This window comes from Tamandua tetradactyla, chromosome 17 (assembly GCF_023851605.1).
Source record: "Tamandua tetradactyla isolate mTamTet1 chromosome 17, mTamTet1.pri, whole genome shotgun sequence".
NCBI lineage: Eukaryota > Metazoa > Chordata > Mammalia > Pilosa > Myrmecophagidae > Tamandua > Tamandua tetradactyla.
Genome location: NC_135343.1, coordinates 48811126 through 48832620, shown reverse-complemented (window position 1 = coordinate 48832620; position 21495 = coordinate 48811126). Strand labels below are relative to the sequence as shown.

The window sequence follows — 21495 nt, the reverse complement described above, 5'->3', positions numbered from 1 at the left end:
AAACGAAGGCAAGATTCTTGCTGAGAGAACTAATGTGAGCCCTCTAAGAGCCAAGACAGCTTCCTGAAACATTTGAAGGAAAGGATCAGAAAAAGAAGGAAGCCCAAGGAAAGGTACCTGGGTTCAGCCGAAACTTCAGCCTGTCCCACCCAGAGAAGCAAACTTCAAGAGAACCAAGGGAAAAGGAGCCTGGGCTGCTGGGACCAATTCCTTATGTCTTCATGGTATAAGAGATGTTAAAACAATAATAATGATGATGATGATAATGATGACACTAATAATAGGCTTCTGGATTGTTAAAAAAAAAGGTCATTGAAGCCAGAGGGTCCCAGTATGGGCGGTAGGATGCCCAGTGTCCACAGGAACTAGGAGAGGTTGTGGCTGATAATAATAATAATAATAGGCTTCTGGATTGTTAAAAAAAAAAGGGAAAAAAAGGTCATTGAAGCCAGAGGGTCCCAATATGGCAGTAGGATGCCCAGTGTCCACAGGACCTAGGAGAAGTTGTGGCTGATAATAATAATAACAATAATAATAATAATAGGCTTCTGGATTGTTAAAAAAAAAAAAGGTCATTGAAGCCAGAGGGTCCCAATATGGGCGGTAGGATGCCCAGTGTCCCCAGGACCTAGGAGAACTTGTGGCTGGCATGCTTTGAGATAAATTTTCTGCAGAGAAGTACATGCTGGCCAAGGGCAAGCGGGGGAGTCACAGACATATTTCTGCAAGGCAGGACCAGGAGAAAGCACAACAAGTAGTAATAATTAAGAGCTTGGAGGAGGCTGTGATCCTCAAATCCATCAGAAAACACCACTTCCCCTGTGCCCCTTTGTGGGCGTCCCCTCCCACCCTGATACAAGTCAGGTCAAGGAAGGTTGCCCCCAATGAGGGGGCAGGGGAAAGGGACTGTAAGGCAACTGAGAGACACACAAAGAAGCAGATGCCATTTCTGCCTGAGCTGGAGCTTGGCAGGAGACACCCCTGAGTATGTTCAAGAAACTTCAGTGCAGCATGGCAATTAAGGCCTGGCAACCTGCTCCTAAACCTGCATTTCCCCAAAAGGGTTTTCTAGCAAATGTTAATGGATCCTGGGAAAATACTGCATTAGGCCGGGTTTTTATTGCAGGACTCCCCAAAGCCTTCTCTATGCTACTTCACTGATGAATTTACTTCTCAGAGGGGGAAGAGTAGGAGGCATTTATGAAACTCAGTCAAACAACTTGAGGATTTGGTGTTCAGGGGACCCCATGGGAAGTGCTGGCTTCTCCTCACCAATGGGTTGGTCCCCTCTGTTCTGGCCAAGTTAAATCTACCTGTGGATTTGTTCCCACTTACGTGCCCCTCTCCACCCTGGCCAGGCCTGAAGTCTCAACAGATTCCTCTGACAAGGGCCAAGGGCACACTCTCTGGTCAACATCACCCCGCACGTCCTTGGGGCCTCTGCAGCTCAGGGATGCCACATTCCCAACAGCAGCAATGGCTTTTCTGAGCTTGTTTCATCAGCCCTGTTTGTTTGTGAGCATCTCAAAGCAGGTACCATACTTTTTTTTATAACTTGGCAGCTCCACGCGGGGCCCAGAACCCACACGTGGCATGTGTGTAGCTTCGAGATGTGATTGCTAAAATAAAACTATTCTGATGTCGAATATTCCAATTATGGACCCAGAACCAAGCTGGGGCATTGCCCCAACAGCTCTCCCTCCACTTCTCAACACACCCATTATCCTCCAGGCCATCTGGGAGTACAGGGCCTCCAGCCCCTGCTGCACCTGCCCAAGAAATGTGGAAGGAAAACAAAAACGAAAGGTGAGACTGGGAAAGAGCTGGGGGAGTCAGCAAGGGTGTGGATGAAAACAAGGGCCTCGGGAGGGAGAGAGCAGAATCAGATGCACTGGCCCAGGTGTCAGGGAATGTGAATTCACAACGTGCCTTGGCCACTCCCCAAAGCCAGGTAGTCTGCAGCAAGGTATTCAGTGCCCCTGTGGACCTCATTTTCCTTTCTGCAAAATGGGTATACCAATATCTATTGCAGATGGTTGGTATGAGGGCTCAATGAGGCAATGCCTGTAAGAAGCCAAGCCTGGCATATCACAGGTGTGTAAAACTCTTGCCAGTCATTCATATTTTGTTTAGAGCCATCATTGCTGTTGTGCCAAAGACTGTTTGAGCTGAGCTACCCTACCCTGCCTCCGCCAGCCTTGGCCTCCTTATTCCTGTCAGCTGCTCTCCTCCCCTCTGGTCACACGTGTCCTCCTTTCTCTCCTCTCAACTTGGCTTTCTCCCCTGCTCCAAACTCCAGCTCCTTGCTCGTCAATAAAGCCCACGGGAGAGCCAGGGCAAGGTGCCCATACCTCGTCCAGGCTGTTCTGCTGGCAGGGGAAGGAGAAGGTGAAGCCCAGCGGCAGGGACACGCCCTTCATGCCCATGTACTCCAGGAAGTCAGCGATGCACTGGACGATGTGGTCAAAGAGCTGCGGGGGGGGGAGGGGGGAGGGGCTGTGAGGGGCCTGGGCAGGTGGCCTCCAGCAGGGTCCCAGGAGAAAGGAGAGGCTCCGGCCCAAGCCCCGGGGAAGGCCAGGCCGGGAGGCGGGGGAGCAGGGGAGGTGCCGTGGGCTCACCTCGTCCCCGGTGCCGTGCATGGCCTCCTGCGGGATGGAGTAGATCTTGTTGTGCATCTCCACGCCACGCCGCTTCCCGTTCCGCACGCGCACCAGCAGGACCCGGAAATTCGTGCCGCCGAGGTCCAAGGCCAGGAAGTCACCCTTTTCTGGAAAATAAACCCAGAAGATGGCGACTTGAGGCATCACCGTGTCACCTCAGCAGCGAGCATCCGAGTCTAGTGCACCCTCCCCTGATGGGGGCCCTCCCTGGAGTCCCACCCCCACCCCACCAACAACCTCAGCGGGCAGGGACTGCGACCCCCACCCAACAGTTAACACCCCTGGGCCGAACCACCTGCCAGCATCCCAAGGGCTCCCAGATGTGTTCCAGTGGCGACCCCCGCAGTCACACTGAGCCCTGAAAACCACGGGAAATGCTGAGAGCACGTACAACATCCGAGCTCTCCATTCATGCTCAGTCGAATGCCACCTCATGGTAGATTCTAGAGTCGAGAAGGGACAGCAGGTCCCAACTCTTCCAGAAAAATTCAAGGGAAATCATCGAAAACGAAAAACCACCCCCTTTTCTGGGCAATGACAGGGTGTTGGGCAGGCAACCCTCAGGAGGTAGAGGAGGAGGCATTTCATTCCCCTTTTGTGGGCGAGTGACACCTGGCAGAGCTGGGTGAAGCCCCTTGCCCAGCATCACATAATGGGGGAGGGCAAGGGCCAAATCCCAGTCTCCCTCTCCAGAAGATGCACTAGTCTTGCTGCACCGGCCTGCTCACTGGCCATAATCTTGAGGACTGGGAAAAGCCCACTGTTTCTAGGTTGGGAGACCTAACCCATAGATCAGCAATCCTTTTCTGTAAAGGGCTGGAGAGCGAACATTTTAATTTCAGGCTTTGCAGGTCATGCCGCCTAGTCCATGTTGCAACAACTCACCTTTGCCGTGGTGGCGCAAAGCAGTCACGACCATAGGTAAGTGAGTGACGTGGCTGCATACCAATTAAGCTTTATTTATAAAAACAGGCAATGGGCTGGATTTTGCCTGTAGGCCATAGCTGGCAATTTCTGACCCAGACCACTGTGGCCATTGGGAGAGCCAGCTCTGGAACCAGAATTCCTGAGTTTGAATTCCAGCTCTGCCATTTTCTAGCTGTGTTACCTTGGGCAGGTTCCTTAACATCTCTGTGCCTCCATTTTCTGCCAAACACACCAGTTTGTTAATGAACAAAATTAACAGTTAATTTTTGTTAGCAATGAACAAAGATGAAATAGATACATGCTTAGAGAAGTGTGTGACACATAGTAAACATTCTATAAAATAAGTATCAACTGTTACTGTGCAAGTTTTAGCGGAGGCATGCCTTGCCTGAGCTTACAGAACACTAGTATAATTCCCTAGGAATGTAACTGAAGAAATGTGCTCTTGTCCAGGTGTCCAATGCTCAAGCTAAGGGAGTCCACCCAGAGCAAGCGCCAGCATGGAGGCCCACCATAGTGGTACGATCCTGCCACGTACCTGTGCCATCGGGGGTGGCACACACGTAGGTGGGCAGCATCTTCACGGGAGCGCTGGTGTGAGTCTCCTTGCTCAGACCTCGCTCCATCTCCACCTTCATCCTCCTCTTCACCTCCAGCAGCTGCTCGTGGCTCAGCTGCAGGGGCTCCAGGGTCTTCTGGCGGGCCCGGTGCTGGTCAGCCAGCCGGTAAGCCACGGCTGTCACCATGGCGGCCCCCTTGCCACTGCCATCCTCAGAGCGGAGGAAGCGAATGTCGCAGTCTGGCACCAGGCGCCGCACGGTCTTGTGAAGACGCTTGGCGAAGCTGCAGTTGCCGAGATGGGGTGAGAGACAGGGGCCCGCCGTCAGGGTGGGTGGTGTGACGGGCTGGGGCAGTAGCTCACTACCCCCACCCAAGTGCCAGGAGGCCCCTGCAGGAGCTGATTCTGGCCTAAACCTCCTCTCCCTGTCCTTCCCAAGTCAAGTAAGGGGTCACGCTAAACATGCAGAGCTCTAGCTGGGGTCCTTCACCCCCAGGCTGTAAGGAAAAGACCTAAGAAGCCACTATCACCCCATATGAGTCACAGACCTTCCCTTCCCAATCAAACTGGCTCCCAGGCCATGGCTCCTTTGGCCCAACATGGCTGCAACTGGCTTCTCTGCTGGAGCAGCTCAAGTGGAACTGGGGAATCACAACACCACCCACATTTCATTGCTTCCTCACTCATTTCATTAGGAACACCTTCCTTCCCAGGCAAGACCCCAAGCAGAAAAATGGGAAATACTCTTCTTTCAGAATCTGTCTTCTCCCTGGACAGTTTCTACCAATGATCCTAAAGGTGTCTGAGAAGCTCAAGACAACAGGCTCAGCAGGGACTTCTCCAGGCGGCAGCCTCCCTGGACCACACCCCAAGTGGGATCCGTGGGCCTGCAGCCCTGGGGCCTGCTAGAAACACAGCTCTCAGCCTCAACCCAGACCTGCTCCAGAGCCTGCCTTCTAACAACCCCCGGGTGATCTGTGAACATACTAACGTTCCTGCAGCACTGGTCTGGGAGAGTGGGGGGTTCGCAGGGCTGGAAAGCCCCACATCAGTCAATTAAGTTAATGAAGATGCAATGACCTGGCACTCTCACATTAGGCAAAAATGATGGCAGTAAATGGGCATAAGAGAGACTCGGTCAAAGTTCTAAGTGAAATTTTTAATATTTGGGCACATATAATCCCTGAGATTAAAACTCATGGGCTAGGTGGATTCAATGCCGAGATTAGCTGGGGTGGCCCAGGACAAAAAGACACAGCATCTAAAAGAACACCTGGAGCGTCAAAGCCGAACAGAGAGAAAAATGTTAACCCCTATAGGGGCAGCAAAAAGAGCCCCTATGGCTGGTGGGGTGGGGTGGCTCTACAGCAGAGCTAAAGCCACTGGCAGCCCTCGGGAGGACCCCCCCACCCATGCCAGGAGAACACCGCCCACTGTCCACTAGCCCAGCCGGGCTCTGGGTGCTTTATTCTCCACGGACCCTCCAGTCCACAGTCCACAGTCCACCCACACCCCAAGAACGCAAATCCGAGCTGGCCCGCGCCCAGGGAACCACAAGCAAGTCACGGGAGCGCCGCCGCCCCCACCCCGGAACGCAGACTCACTGGGGGTGTTTCTTATAGACGGAGCCGTCGACCCCGATGGTGGAGCGCAGCCGCTCCTCGCCCTTGTTCTCCTTGATGCGCCGCAGCACGGCCGCCAGCGAGGCCGCGCACAGGCTGGCGGAGCGCGTGGACACGATCTGGCAGATGCGGTGGGTGGCCACACAGTCCTCCTGCGTCGGGTCCAGGCCCAGCCGCACCAGGACCTCGTGGGCCCTCCGGATGCCATCCTTCTCCCTGTGGAGGCCGGAGGACGGCGCGTGGGCACGGGGTGGGCTGGCGGGGGACCCCTCAGCCCCCACTCAGCCTGCCGGTGGGCGGTAGGATAGCGGGGAGGAAGTGAAATACAGCATGGCCAAGCCCGGAGTGCCTCTCCCAGATGTCACACCCACACCCCACACCTCCCACTTATGTACACACACATACACACACACATACAGAGCACTGCCCCAGCCGCCCCTCCAGGTGCCATTCTATGGATATTTTCCCTATTTGAAAAAAAAAAGAGTATTTCTTATGCAGGTACTATGTAAGGAGCAGGCCTTGTGCTTGGTGGTCTACACACCCAGTTGTGTGTGCGTGCTTGTGGTGTGCTTGCTGGTTTGGCGAGCAGGAGGATGTGTCTCTGTTGCTAACCACTTCCGAAGCTCTGAACCTGGCCGTGGTCCCCGCCATCTCCCGGTATGGAGTAAAGGGTGTCCCTCCCCTGTTACTCCCCTGGGCATCCCAGATGATTTGCCTCTGCTTTACCAGGTGAGAAGAACAAAAGGTTGGGGTGGGGGGCGGTGCCTTAGTCCAACTCTGAAGAGCTGGTTGGCCTTTTCCAAAGAAGTTGGTGCTACTTTAACTCGTGTTTAAAGATGGGTAAGGGGTGGTGCTCCGACCTTAGCAACCTCTTAGGGGAGCTAAATGCCTCCTGACAGGAGGACGTACATCCCCTCAGGGTTTAGTGATTAATCGGGCACAGTCCTCTCAAGAGCTTCTTGCATTTAAAGTCAAGATGTTTGAACCATTTTGCTGCTCTCATCAGCAGAAAATCACTGCCTCTCTACCCACGGGTCCCTCAAACAACAGTACACTCCACCTACAAGCAGACGTTCTCAAGAACAGGGAACCAGGTCTGACTCTTTGAATAGTGTTGACTGAAAAACAAAAATCAGGCCATCTCCACCCCACCTCTGCCCGCCTGTGAAAACAAGCCTCGGCTCCACCAATCTGAACTCCATGGTAAATCCCTGGGCAAGCCCAAGACCCGCTTCTCTGATATGAAGCAGGGGACAGGATGGAGTCCTCGTTGAGAACTGCCTGTAAATAATGAAATGCCAGAGCTTCAGAAGGAAAAGGAGGCAAATGAGTCACTCTGGGGGCCTCATGCATCGGAACAAGGCGCACGCCGGGCTCACACCGAGCCCTCCGTGGCAGCACCAAGCCGAGCGCAGCAGCCCTAGTCCCTGTACTTGGGGCCGGTCATGCCCAGCGCCGGGTGGCTTCGCTGTCACTCACTGTCCGGGAAGGGCAGTGCCGCAAAGGCACAGGCCCTGCAGGGCCCGCACTGGGTGAGCTTTCTTTCAGTCCACCGCTGAAGGGTCAAGGGCTGTTGCCTAACCACGTGCCCACCCTCCTGCAGACCCAGCGAACACAGCAGGCAGAGCTGGACGCGTACCCTTCAATTTCTGAGACGTCTTTGGTCTCGAAGTGGCCCGTGGTCAGGAGCTCCGGGCTGAGTTTTCCCCCAAGAAGCAGTTCCTCCTTGGCCATCTTCACCAGGATGAGCCTCACGAGTTCCCCCATGTACATCCCACTGATCATCTTCTCAAATCTGCAGGGAGACACAGACCAAAAAAAAAAAGAAGTCCCTGCTGTCAATGAACTCACATGAAGCTTTGACAGATGTGAGAGGTTGGTGCACACTGAAGGGTTAAGGCGTGCAGCGGTGATGAGAAATGAAGTGTGTGGAGAAGCAAGAGCTCGGTGGGGGGCTGTGGGAGCCAGGGAGCCCGGGCTGCTCTCTGCAGAGTGGACAGGCTTGAAGCCATGGAGAGCAGGCCTTGCACCAGCCAAACTAAATAGTCAGGGAGTGCGGAGCATTCTGGAACAACCTGACTTCTTAGTTAAAGTAGGGTACTGATTTTTTAAAACTTTTTCTCTAGCAGAGAAGCACTTTTTAAAAATAGAATCCTAGGTAGAACCCCAATATTTATTTACAAGAGGAAAAGCTCGATTGGATTACACGGAGGGCAGAGGCTCCGCTCCGTGTCAGCTCACACAGACTACCCCACCTTGTGGAATCCCAAAAAAACTGTGAAAATAAACAACCCAGGGTGGGAGTGATGGGGCAGGATTAGAAGGGCAGCTGGGATGGCTAAGGAGCACTAAATGTCAGAAATCTGGGGGTGAGACACATGGAAAGTCCCTGGGCAGGCAAGGGACAAGAGAGATGGCAGGAAGCTGAGAGGGCAGTCAAGCATTTCACTCGTTTCAGCACTAGGTGACACTGTTTTGTTGCAGAAGCAGTCTTTCTGGCTAGGAATACGTGACAGGGGAAACCAAGACCTTGCAAGGCTATTTGGCCAGGGGGCCCATGTCTTGCTCAGTACTTCAGAAAGGAACTGAGGCCTAGAAAGGAGGCACCCACGACCTGCCAGAACTAATTAGGGCAGATACAGCAAAGAGACAGCATGAAGGGGATATGGTCATCACCCCAAGTAATCTTCACGGGAGGGACCCAAGGCCCCAAGGCTAGATTCCGCAGAATCAGAGCTACAGAGAGAGCCAGCAAACTGCCTGAGCAGGGGCAGATGGGCTTTGAAGGGTGTGGTTTTGCAAAATTTTTATTCCTGCTTTTAAAACACTTTCAGTCAACATTTGAAAAGGGGTGGGGATGGGGGACGGGGAAGTCTAAAATGTCTCCAGGGTTACCAGGAATAACCTGGTGCTTGTCTTCCCCAATCTTTGTTTTGCCCAAGGATAGGGCAGCTGTGTGTGGACAAGACCCAGTGGCCAATTTTGTCTTTTAACACTTCAAAGGCTGCGTGGCTCCTTGAGATGCCTTGGGTAGGTGTGGCTCGTCAACGGGGGCAGAAGTGAGTGATTCTCAGCCCATAAACCTCTCACCGCCCATGGCAGACACAGCCAGTCGGTTCCTAAGAAAGTTACAAGTAAATGGACTCCCGTTTCAACACGTGAGGGAAGCTTTGGCCAAGTTATGCTTTGAGTTAGCAAGAACTCTCCCTGTAAAGAAAAAAGCTAGCCACCCCTGACCTGGTTTATAGGCTTGGATTTTTCCTCTGGAAGTAGAAATTGGAGCTAAAAGCTTTCCTACAATCCAGTCAGAAAAATGAGAAGATCAGAGAAATACTACATTGCTCAAATCGTTTTGCAATCGCCTTCGGAGCTTGTGGCAACCCCTATTGCAAGATCTTTCCCAGGGACATTAGGCAAATAAGTTTGTGAGAGTGAAAGAACGAATCAAAAGTTACTAAAACCCAGGTCTGGCCAGGCTAGAGAGGATGGCACTCTGATTCCAAAATGCTGAGTACAGCATTCAGGGTGGGGGAGGCCCCCACACCCCACAGCCAGGCAACCCCAGGGCACTGGATGTACCATAAGGTCCAGGGAAGGAGATTATGCCGGTTTGAAACAATGTATGTTCCCTAGAAAAGCCATGTTTTAATCCTAATCCCATTGTTTCTTCTAATCCCTATTCAGTACTGCATGTGTGAAACTTTAATTAGATCATCTCCCTGGAGATGTGACTCAATCAAGAGTGGTTGTTAATGGCATAAAGATAGATATATCGACCAATGGAATCGAATAGAGTGCTCAGATATAGACCCTCTCATCTATGGACATTTGATCTTTGATAAGGCAGTCAAGCCAACTCACCTGGGACAGAGCAGTCTCTTCAATAAATGGTGCCTAGAGAACAGGATATCCATATGCAAAAGAATGAAAGAAGACCCATCTCTCACACCCTATACAAAAGTTAACTCAAAATGGATCAAAGATCTAAACATTAGGTCTAAGACCATAAAACAGTTAGAGGAAAATGTTGGGAGATATCTTATGGATCTTACAACTGGAGGCGGTTTTATGGACCTTAAACCTAAAGCAAGAGCACTGAAGAAGGAAATAAATAAATGGGAACTCCTCAAAATTAAACACTTTTGTGCATCAAAGAACTTCATCAAGAAAGTAGAAAGACAGCCTTGACAATGGGAGACAATATTTGGAAATGATATATCAGATAAAGGTCTAGTATCCAGAATTTATAAAGAGATTGTTCATCTCAACAACAAAAAGACAGCCAACCCAATTACAAAATGGGAAAAAGACTTGAACAGACACCTCTCAGAAGAGGAAATACGGATGGCCAAGAGGCACATGAAGAGATGCTCAATGTCCCTGGCCATTAGAGAAATGCAAATCAAAACCACAATGAGATATCATCTCACACCCACCAGAATGGCCATTATCAACAAAACAGAAAATGACAAGTGCTGGAGAGGATGCGGAGAAAGAGGCACACTTATCCACTGTTGGTGGGAATGTCAAAGGGTGCAACCACTGTGGAAGGTAGTTTGGCGGTTCCTCAAAAAGCTGAATATAGAATTGCCATACGACCCAGCAATACCATTGCTAGGTATCTACTCAAAGGACTTAAGGGCAAAGACACAAACGGACATTTGCACACCAATGTTTATAGCAGCATTATTTACAATTGCAAAGAGATGGAAACAGCCAAAATCTCCATCAACAGAAGAGTGGCTAAACAAACTGTGGTATATACATACGATGGAATATTATGCAGCTTTAAGACAAGATAAACTTATGAACCATGTAATAACATGGATGGACCTAGAGAATATTATGCTGAGTGAATCCAGCCAAAAACTAAAGGACAAATACTGTATGGTCCCACTGATGTGAACGGACATTCGAGAATAAACTTGAAATATGTCATTGGTAACAGAGTTCAGCAGGAGTTAGAAACAGGGTAAGACAATGGGTAATTGAAGCTGAAGGGATACAGACTGTGCAACAGGACTAGATACAAAAACTCAAAAATGGACAGCACAATAATACCTAATTGTAAAGTAATCATGTTAAAACACTGAATGAAGCTGCATCTGAGCTATAGGTTTTTGTTTTGTTTTGTTTTGTTTTGTTTGATTTTACTATTATTACTTTTATTTTTTTCTCTATATTAACATTCTATATCTTTTTCGGTTATGTTGCTAGTTCTTCTAAACCAATGCAAATGTACTAAGAAATGATGATCATGCATCTATGTGATGATGTTAGAATTAATGATTGCATGTGTAGAATGGTATGATCTCTAAATGTTGGGTTAATTTCTTTTTTTCCGTTAATTAAAAAAAAAAAAAAGAGAAGGGATAATTGGAGATGAAGGGATACAGACTGTACAACGGGACTGGATATAAAAACTCAGAAATGGACAGCACAATACTACCCAATTGTAATGCAATTATGTTAAAACACTGAATGAAGCTGCATGTGAGGTATAGGTCTTTTGTTTTTGTTTTTTTTGTTTTTTTTTTCTTTCTATTATTGTTTTAATTCTTATTCTGTTGTCTTTTTATTTCTTTTTCTAAATCGATGCAAATGTACTAAGAAATGATGAATATGCAACTATGTGATGTTATTAAGAATTACTGATTGTACATGTAGATTGGAATGATTTCTAATTGTTTTGTTAATTCTTTTTTTAATTAATAAAAAAAAAAAAAAAGAGTGGTTGTTAAACTGGATTAGGTGGAGACGTGTCTCCACGCATTCAGGTGGGTCATGATTAGTTTGTTGGAATCCTATAAAAGAGGAAACATTTTGGAGAAAGTGAGAGAATCTGAGAGAGCAGAGAACACCACAGCACTACGAAGCAGAGAGTCCACCAGCCAGTGACTTTTGGAGGTGAAGAAGGAAAATACCTCCCGGGGAGCTGGAGAGGAAACTAGCAGATGACACCATGTTCACCATGTGCCCTTCCAACCGAGAGAGAAACTCTGTGTTCATCATGTGCCTTTCCACTTGAGAGAGTAACCCTGAACTTCACTGGTCTTCTTGAAACAAGGTATCTTTCCCTGGATGCCTTCGATTGGACATTCCCATAAGACTTGTTTTAATTGGGACATCTTCTTGGCCTTAGAACTGTAAACTAGCAACTTTGTAAGTTTCCCTTTTTGAAAGTTGTTCTAGTTCTGGTATATTGCATTCTGGCAGCTAGCAAACGAGAACACAGACCAAGAAGTTTCCTTGGCCACTTTCTCCAGGAGGCCTTCTTTGGGTCTGCCTGTAGCTGGGGCAGGAAGCCTGGCACTCTGTGGGGTCTGGCCTCACTCACAGGGGGACTCACCCCGAGTTCTCCAAGTGCCACAGCCTTTGTTCTCTGGGCAGTGACAAGGTGGCAGCTATAAAAGGAAATTCCAGAGCCCTGAATCTTAACCATCTCCAACCTGACTTTTGTTATGTGGTTCATAAACTTTCCATGGACAATTTACAAGTAGGAAGATGGAAAGAAAGAGCAAGGGCATGCCGACTCCAAATACAGCCTTCTAAAATGATGGCTCTGAAGGACAAAACCCAACAATTGGCTCCAGCGTCGTTTGTCTGTTTGCTCTATCTTTTCTGATCGCCCCACCCACCCCGACAACTTACAGACACAGTGTGTATAACAAGCACAACATCCCACAATCACTAAGAGTCTCAGGAACCTTTGGAGAGGGAAGACTAAAGAAAAGCCTGAGAACCACCCCTCAACACCCCTCCCAACCCTGGCCCGCCCACACACAGCCGGGCTGCTCACAATTGCTTCCCAGGGTTCAGCGAGCCCATGTCAATTTCCCGGTCAAACTCGGTGCGAATGTCGTTGAGCGAGCCGTCGTCCCCAAAGGCCCCCCACTCCATGTTGATGCACATGCGGCCCTCGTCGCCCTCCACCAAGTCGATGTGGCGCATCTCCTCCATGTAACAGGCGTTGCTGCCCGTGCCTGGCAAAACAAGGGGCTGCTCAGCACCCATCCACCCTCCCCTCACCCCCAACTGTCCCAGGATGGCTGGGTCTCCCTGCTGCAGACCCCCAGAGAACCCCCAGGCATGGCCCGATCCTCTGCAGGCCCAAACTCCCAGGGAAATCACCCCTCGATAGGATGCAGCCTGCACGTGGCATTAGCATTCACCCCGAACTTTCCTCCTGCCCCTTCTTCCCAACGCAGAAACTGAGCGCTTTAGAAGGGTCTGTACAGGATTTCTGGGGCCGTCCACCACGGCCCTCCAAAGGGACCAGACGGTCTATCTTCAAATGCCAAGTACAAGGGAACCTCCAGGCCACGTGCCCCTCCTCCCTTCCAGCTCACCCACGATGAGCCCGATCTCGCAGTTATGGTCATCGTAGCCACACGTCATCATGGTCCCCACTGTGTCATTCACCACGGCCACAATATCAATGTCAAAGTCCTGTTGGCGTGAAAGGCAGGGCCTGACCTTCAGCCACCAGGGAGGGTCACAGGCACGGAGGTGGAAGAAAGAGCAGCACAGCTCCGGTGCAACAGCAGAGCTGGAAATCTGGGTCCGGATTCACTCAGACAGCAGCAACCAGCCAACTGTCCCGCTTGTCCTCATCACGAGGACTTTCCCAATACTTGCCCTGGGGTCGGGTTGGGAGCCATCAGTGCACTAAGAGGAGACGGGCTCATCTTCTCCTTTCTCTCTCTCTCCCTTTCCCTTTCTCTCCCAATAACTACTCCTGTGATAAGTTCTGTATCTTATTCTCTCCCCCTTTTCATCCGGATGTCTATGTCATCCCTACCTTCTTACTCAGCAGTACTATTCAAGTCTTCTTCAGGCTGAGAACTAAAGGGTTTTTCCTGCACCAAGGCTAGGAAACCTCAAAACATCCGGTCACATACAAGACTAGTGGATAAGCAGATCAGGGGAAGAAAAAAAGTCTCTCCTTAAGAAGGATACAAAAGGTTCTCATGCTGATGTGAGGGCAGACAGGGAAAGCCTTCAGAGTGGACCCCAAAGAATGTGAAAACTCTCCGGACCCCATGTTCCCACCATGACCGAGGCCTCCGCCCCCTGCTCCCCCACTTACCCCTCTCCTTTGGATGGCCTTCCGGATCAGAGCCACCACGTCTCTGCCTTCCACACCACTGGACTTGAACCCTTTGGTCCACGAGACCAGGAAACTCTGGGAAATGGCCAAATGTGAGCATCAATTTCCACCAACCGAAACTCAGGCCACGCTCCTGATGTGAGGGCCGTGAGCTCAGACCACCACCGGGCTAAACTCAACTAAGTTCACGACTGAATTCGTGCATTGCATCGCGACTAGGCCAGTCTAGTGAGGAGGAACTTGGGCCCCTTCAGAGACCGGCAGAGGAGATGAAAGGGCTCCTTCATGACTTACTGCCCTAAGAATAGGCAGAACAAGCCATAGAGTCATCAAAACAAGATTCTCTAGCCTCACATCAACCAACACCGGCTACCCAAAAGACATTAACTCCCCAGGTATTTTCCTTTCAGGCATCTTTATCGTAACACTTAGGTGAGGGGAGTTCCTGATAATTTCTCATTTCTATTTTCCTGACAGTTGTAAGGATAACATGGATGTGTGTGTGTGTTTGTGTGTTGAAGGGTGATAAACAACCCTTAATACTCTGACACTGTCACACACACACACACACACACACCCAGAAGGGCAGAATTGGCAATACTCAAATCTTGCCTGCACAACCCACTCTACAGAGCCCTTCTCAGCGCCGCCATCCACACCAAAGCAGAGGCAGTTTCGCATCCTTCCCAGTCTTCCCAGCCCCAAAAGAAAGCAGTGCAAGTGTCTGAAAGTTCCATCTTACCTCGTCTAGTTTAGTCTGGTGGCAGGGGAATGAGAAGGTAAAACCCAAGGGAAGCTTCTTGTCTTTGATTTGCAGTTTTTCCATGAAGTTGGCCAGGCATTCGGCGATGTGGTCAAACAGCTAAGGGCACACCACAGAGGTTGATGAGCAGGAGAGCAGAAGAGCAGAGAAATGAAAAGCATGGACATCGGGCTCAGGAAGGTGCCGGTTGAGTGTGTGCATGACACTTGTCCCCTCTGAAGTCCCCATTTACTCACCTCCAAAGTGTGTGTAACAATACTGCCTGCCCTCCAGAGCGCCTAAAAGGGTTAAGTGAGCCAGTATATACATAGGGCTTAGTACTAATCAATGCTCACTAAATGCTGTCTTCCACTTAAACCATTTATTCAAACCACCATCAAAATAACCCTGGGAGGCAGGGGAAATGATGGCCCAAGTTGATCCCGAAAGCCCTTGCGTGCCCTGGAAACAACATCCCTTCGCAGCCCTGCCAGAAACCCCCTGACATGGTTGCATGGCTGACTGTCTTACCAGAAAAGATAAAGCATCTTACTGCTAAGAAGTGTTTCAGCATCCTTGTGATTGGGGGAAGTGGGGGTAGGGGCAGGGACAGGGATGAGGACATTCAATGGACTCTCTTAACAAAAATAAGCAACTTTGGGCTTACGTTTTCCCTCCATTCTAAATTTATCTCTCCTGGGGGCAATTCGAAGACATTATCTTTGTTTGCTAATTTCTAAATGCACCAACACTGAGTCCGTAGAGTGCTGAAGAATGAACAGGGTTTTATGGCCTGGCAGCCTCAAACCTGTGGTTTTACTGAGGGGCCCACAGCAACTAGGCCTGCCAGCGTCCAGTAGAAACAGTGTGTGGTCACAGTAATCCAGGGTTTTCCGTCAGCCCCCAGACCCACAATGCCCTGCCTTCCTTCTTATCAGCTCAACAACCATAAAGAAAAGGGTGACCCTCTGAGTGCTTAGAAGGTAAGGTCAGGCGCATTCTCGTGCAAAAAAAAAGCAGGGGTCCACAGAGACTGAGCGGATTCTAAAAGCCAGCTTGACTGTGTGGCAAAATCTAAAAAGCTAAGGCAGCGGTGGCAGTGGCCAGGAACAACCCTCCTTTTCTTCTCCAGGCAGAAGTAAAGATTCCCCAAAACCAGGGCTTCTCAAAGTGTAGCCCTGGACCAGTGCCCCAGGTCCCCTGAGTAGAACTCAATTCTTTTAATATGCAAATGTGATTTCTACACAGATATCCAACAGGTTCTGTTCTTCTGTTGGAAAGTTGATAGGAAACAAGAAGCATTATGATTAAACAAATTCCCAGCATCTTCTTCCTGGTACTCTAATCATAATGATCTTTAGTGCAAATAGTTTTTATCTAAAAAATGGAAGTGGTAGAAACTGTGCAACCAGATAAGACCAATCATCGGAAATGAGGGTGCATTTAGAAGGGGTAAAAGCTAATAGTTTCCCAGCCCTGACCACTTCTCCTTTCCAATTGAACTTCCGACATGGGACGCAGGGAAAAAACAGGGGCAGTGAAAGGCATTATGTGTCGTGCTGCTTGCCTCGGTAAGCACCCACCATTTGCAACTACATAAATAAACTGTAATTTTAGAAAATTAAAAATTCAGTTCCACGGTCACATGAACCATATTTCAAATGGTCAGCAGGCATGGGTGGCTAGTGGCTGCCGTATCGGAAAGCGCAGATACAGGAAACAGCTCCAAGATTATAGAAAGTTCTATCGGACAGTTCTGGGTTAGAAGAAACTGCACCTTTAAAAAAAAGTAGGGGACAGGAGACCACCTGCTTCCTTGAATTGGAAGGAACTCTTTTCTGTAAACCCAGGACCTAAAGGAGAAGATGCTGGCTGAAAGAGTCAACAACACCCCACCCTCACCCCAAGGATAAAAAGGCTCAAAGGGCATCATTTTAGGAAGTTGCAAAGGCTTCATTGTCCTTAATGCCCTTGAGAATCTGCTTGCTTTCCTTCCCACATGAAACACCTTAAAATTCTTAAGGGGGTGTTATTAAGGTTTGTGATGCACTGGTCCTAAGCGGAAGTTAAAGCCGCAGCAAAGTGCTAAAAGTCAGGGTTGACCAACCCATGAGCCCACCACACCGGCCAGCTCCACAGTTCTTCACAAACTTTCCAAATTTAGGGTTTTGTAATTTGGTCTTGGTTTTAGTTAAATTTCATTTTTCAAAATTCATTTGTTCACCTCTAATTAAAAGAGTGACACTTAAAGACAAAACGGGGGGGGGGCAGCAATATAGAGGAAAAAAGCACCCATAAAACTCCACCACCAAAACAACCAAGATGAATTTCCTTCCAGTCTTTTTTTCTAAGTGTCAGCTGTTGCCTCCAGGCATATAGTATTCACCACCACCCCAAACAGTGAAACAGACACTTTTCTTCTACTTTGTTTCATTTTTATACAGCTTTTATCCTCATTTTTCCAAATCTTTTTTACTTAGCCAGTAGTTTTCTTTCTCACTTTTTTATTTTAAAGGCCAGCAGTTTTATAGTTTCTTCCAGATGGGTCTCACTTTTTAAAAAAATTTGTACTAAGAATTTTACTTATGCATTTTATGGAGAACAGAAGTAATTTTCTTTATATCCTCTAATGCAGTGGTTTCAGAGATTTTTAAAGTAAATTTTTGAAGCAGAACTTGCAGGTTTGAAGCGGATCTCTTGGGCTCTTGAACTCTGTCTTAATTGGCAGAAGCACAACTTCACTGTCTGAAGGAGCCCCCAGCCCTGCCCCAGCTCGTGGAGGGCAGGTGCCAGGGTCCGTGCAGATAAGCTGGGAGGGAAATGCACAGAGCGTGTGGTGTTCATAAAACTTCAAAACCCACCTAACGCCATAAGGAACTCACTTTAGCTGGTCTCTTTCAGATCTCAGCCACGCAACTTTTTAGTTGCTCTTTTCAGTTTTATTGTTGATTTTATTTGGTTGAATTGGTTGTCAAATATTTGTAATCTGGGGCGGGGGGCGGGATGGGAGGTTTGCAATGGGAAGTAAGGATGACATGTCCTCTATGGTGGACACAATGCAAATGCTGGAGAGCAGAGTGGGAAGAAGCAATTAGACAAAGGGACAAAACTGCCATTGAAAGCATAGTGGCTGCACCGGTTTTATATGCCAGACATTGTCCTGAGGCCTTCATGCGTGTCGTCTGCTCTAATCCACACCGCGATCGTTTGAACTAGACACTATTATTCCTCTTTACAGATGACTAAACCAAGGCGCTGGCCAGAATCACAGGGCCCAGCTCTCTGAGGCCTCAGCATGGTGCCTGTCTAAGCAGGAACGAGCCTTCCTGGTGATATACTGGAGCCACGTGACCTCTACAGCAGAGCTGAAATGCCCAGTCCCAGGGGTCTGGTCTTTCTGCCCCAGCCATAGCATCTAAACCAGGAAAACAGGTTTACCCTTGGGGCCACCCTCCAGGGCAAATAAAGGGTCTAAAAATATCTCCCCCATGTGCTCCTGAAATTCCTCTCACAAGAGGTGGCCTGGGGTAGGGGAGAGAACAGTGCACTGGGAGCATGAGGGCTCCAACTCAAGCTGGAACAGCCAGAGCTCAGGCTGCGAGCAATCCCTGCACGGATCCAGGGGTGGCTTCTGTGATCGCCCATCCATGGTCCATGGGCAAATGGATGGCAGGGTTTTGGTCTTACTCCTCTTTGTACCCTACGTACCCAGCACAAAAGGTGCAGAGAGAACGCCACCTTCCCCGCCCCACCCAAGGAGTGGGTGGAAGGGGAAACCAGTTTCCCTGGACACCCAAGGGCAGAGAATAACGGCCGGACCTGTGGCTGTCACCCACTAATGGGTCAGATGTTCCAGTGCTGAGGAAATGAGAGCCCCTCTGTGGGAGATGCAGTGAGCACCCCAAAAGGCTGTCCCCACAGGAGCTCAGGTCTGCAGAAGCATGGGTCCCTCTGGGCCGTACCTCCTGCTCTGGAAGTAGAGGCAGGCAGCCAGACCCCAGGCCCAGCACCTGGCCTAACTCCACGGAGCACTGCTCTCGCAGCTGGCAGTGTGGATGGAGCCCCCTGGTTTTTGGGAAGCATAAGCTTTGGTCATGTCGATTGGGCTTGGTGTTTCGGCTCTGACAAGCCACACACTCGTCCTAAGCCTACCTCTATTAAGCAGAGATAACCCACGTGGCACCCCCGGGGCTGGTGTGGGGATGAAGTGAGGAAATCCATACAGAGCACACCCGGGAGCACCTCCAAACTTCAGCACCTCTGGAATTCTGCCGACTGCTCGCCCTGTTCATGACTTTATTACTTTCGGTGGTGTGTGTGTGTCCTGTGGTCCAGCCCTTGACGGGAAGGGCAGGGACTTTGGTCCCAGCAGGGGTCAGTCTCCATTTGGAGATGATCTCAGGGGCAGTGCCATCATTGCCCACTTTTTCTGGCCATGGCCGAGGAGACTATGACTGGGACTTCTTGTTCACTCCTTTTATTGAGGATGAGTAATGCTGGGTACAAGACACGGCTCTAGAAGCCACCGACACATGGAATGCCTAAGCACGATCCCTGCTGATCTTACAACTCGGGTCAACCTGCAGCAGGCACATGGCACCCACTGCAGGGCCAGGTGGGACAGATACCCCAAAGCTGGATTTCAGTGTCTTATCAATAGGCTCCCCAAGTCCCCATGTGCAAAAACCCTTCTGTTTTAAACAGTCGGGAAGGGAAGAGCAAGAGAAAGGTGAAGCAGCAGCTTCGTTTTCAGGCAATTCTGGGGTAGCAACAGTTAGCCAGAGAAGGTTGCAGAGCAGCCATGGTGCCAGATGGAGCTGCTTCCCCTGCCAGGAGTTCAAACCACTACCATGCATTCTCCCAACCTGCCATTCAGTGGCACCACGAGCCTCTGACAGTGGGATTTTCCTCAATGACCTCAAAGAGAGGGCCCATGGGAAAGGCCCCCTGCACCACTGCCCCTGCACCCAGACCCCCAGGCCTCGCTCACAGGTACTCTGCTAGGTCCCGCCTGGCCCCTCCCAGCTTCCGGGCCCCTCCTCCCTCCACACCAGAGGAGAAGGGCACCTGCCCTGCGGGGCCCCAAGCCCCAGGGCCGCCCCGGGACGGCGGTCATACCTGTGTGCCACTGCCTCGCATGATGGCCTCGGGGATGGCATAGATCTGGTTCTCCATCTCGACCTTCTGGAGGCCGTTGTCCGTCACCCGTACCCAAAGCACACGGAAGTTCGTCCCTCCGAGGTCCAGGGCCAGGAACTCTCCATGTTCTGCCAGGGAAGGAAGGGCCACCGTTAGTCAGCTTTAGGAAAGACAACGGGGTGAGATCGCTGAGCAAGAGACCAAGGCTTCCCCCGTGAGGTCGGGTCACCTCCGGGTGATGGAGAGGGCGGTGGGCTTCACGGGTTTTCTGCCCATCAGTATCATCTGCATTTTTAAATGCTGAGCACCTTTAGATTGCTTTTATAGTTCGCATAAGCAGTGAGGCTGTTTCAACCCGACAGAATCTCCCCAGTGATGTGGTGTTCACCCCCTCGGAGGCCATTTCCTTGGCACATAACCAGCAGCACAAATATCACAGGCATAGCTAGTCCCATGCCAGTGCTAAAAGCCTCCGACTTGTTCTTCATTCCCAGAACACCCAGCAGGCTGCTCCAGGCCTGTGGACCTACGCCAGCGGCCAAACTGAAATCACTGTGCAAAATTTGCTTTTTAGGGTTTGCATGCTATGATTTGAGGCCCTGATACACCAGGGCGAAGGAGTCGCATGATGGAGTGCAATGGGGTCCAAATGGCTAGGTACGAAGAGGTTTTAGAGCCAAATAAGCCACCAGGGGTCACTCACACACTCACACACACACACACACACACACACACAACTCACACACTCACACACACACACACACACACACACACACACACACACACACACAATGACCTGATTTCATTAGAATGTGAGGGATGCTGACCCAAGAGCATTTGAGAAGAGACTCAGGCAGCTCCGTCGTTCCACTCACAGAAGCCACAGAGCTAAGAGGGGGCAGGGAAGAGAGAGACACCCCAAAAATGTGCCACAGACACAAAGGGATGATTTTCACATGTCACAAGGAAGACCCAATTCTTTCCCTCTGATAAGCCGTGGTGCAGACAGGAAACATCCAGACTGCAGACGATAAGGCAGCTGGCTACAGGCAAGTGCCCAAGAGGCACAGGGCCGAATCAGAGCTGAGGGTGCCAAGTCAGGCAGGGGCTGGGGGAAGGGGGCCCCAAACCCCCAGCAGCCCCCCAAGCACACACCTCACTAAGGACACATAGGTCATTTTCGGGAACACGCACTTGCTTACAGCCCCCGCCCCTCTCCTAACAGGAAACCACGTTGGATGGCGAGGCCAGGACAGGGAAATGCTCAGAAACAAAGGACCCAACAGGAATTTATTCCATGCCCAGCAATCACGGGTGCTGGGAAATGCTGCATCTGCCCAGCTCCCTGTGACAACCCCAGTCCCTGGAATTCAAAGGGGAATCTTAGGGGCGCATCATCCGCTGGAGATATGCACAGGGATTGCTTCCACGCAGCCCCTGGTCTGGGGCAGGATACGTGAAGTCTGGCTATGGGTGAAAACCCCTGTCCCGCTTTCTCACAGAGGCCCCCGGGCAGGTTCCCGAGCCTCGGAACCTCAACTGCCTCATCTCTAAAACAGGAGCATCACACCCCCAAGGGTGGCTGCAAGGAAAGCAATTAAACGATGTGCTCCAAGCACCTGGCAGTGTGCCTATACCTGAGATAAGCTCAGTAAATACTAGATCTTTCCAACCAGGCTCTCAGCAAACACACTCAAAGGACCACCCTTGAGTCAGGCAGGCCCAGGTTTAGG

At 50.2% G+C, this 21495-nt stretch overlaps 1 protein-coding gene across 2 annotated transcripts in view; it reads right to left on the bottom strand.

Annotated features, from left to right (window-relative positions):
- Nucleotides 1-21495, bottom strand: part of HK2 (hexokinase 2) — a 62797-nt gene that overhangs the window by 10005 nt on the left and 31297 nt on the right. For both annotated transcript variants that reach the window (XM_077134685.1, XM_077134684.1), the window contains exons 3-12: nt 19742-19890; nt 14624-14743; nt 13861-13956; nt 13121-13220; nt 12571-12754; nt 7411-7566; nt 5751-5984; nt 4126-4430; nt 2619-2767; nt 2352-2471 (exon numbers count right to left, since the gene is read on the bottom strand). In XM_077134685.1, the coding sequence (XP_076990800.1) occupies nt 2352-2471; nt 2619-2767; nt 4126-4430; nt 5751-5984; nt 7411-7566; nt 12571-12754; nt 13121-13220; nt 13861-13956; nt 14624-14743; nt 19742-19890 (1613 nt within the window). The remainder of the gene's footprint in view (nt 1-2351; nt 2472-2618; nt 2768-4125; nt 4431-5750; nt 5985-7410; nt 7567-12570; nt 12755-13120; nt 13221-13860; nt 13957-14623; nt 14744-19741; nt 19891-21495) is intronic.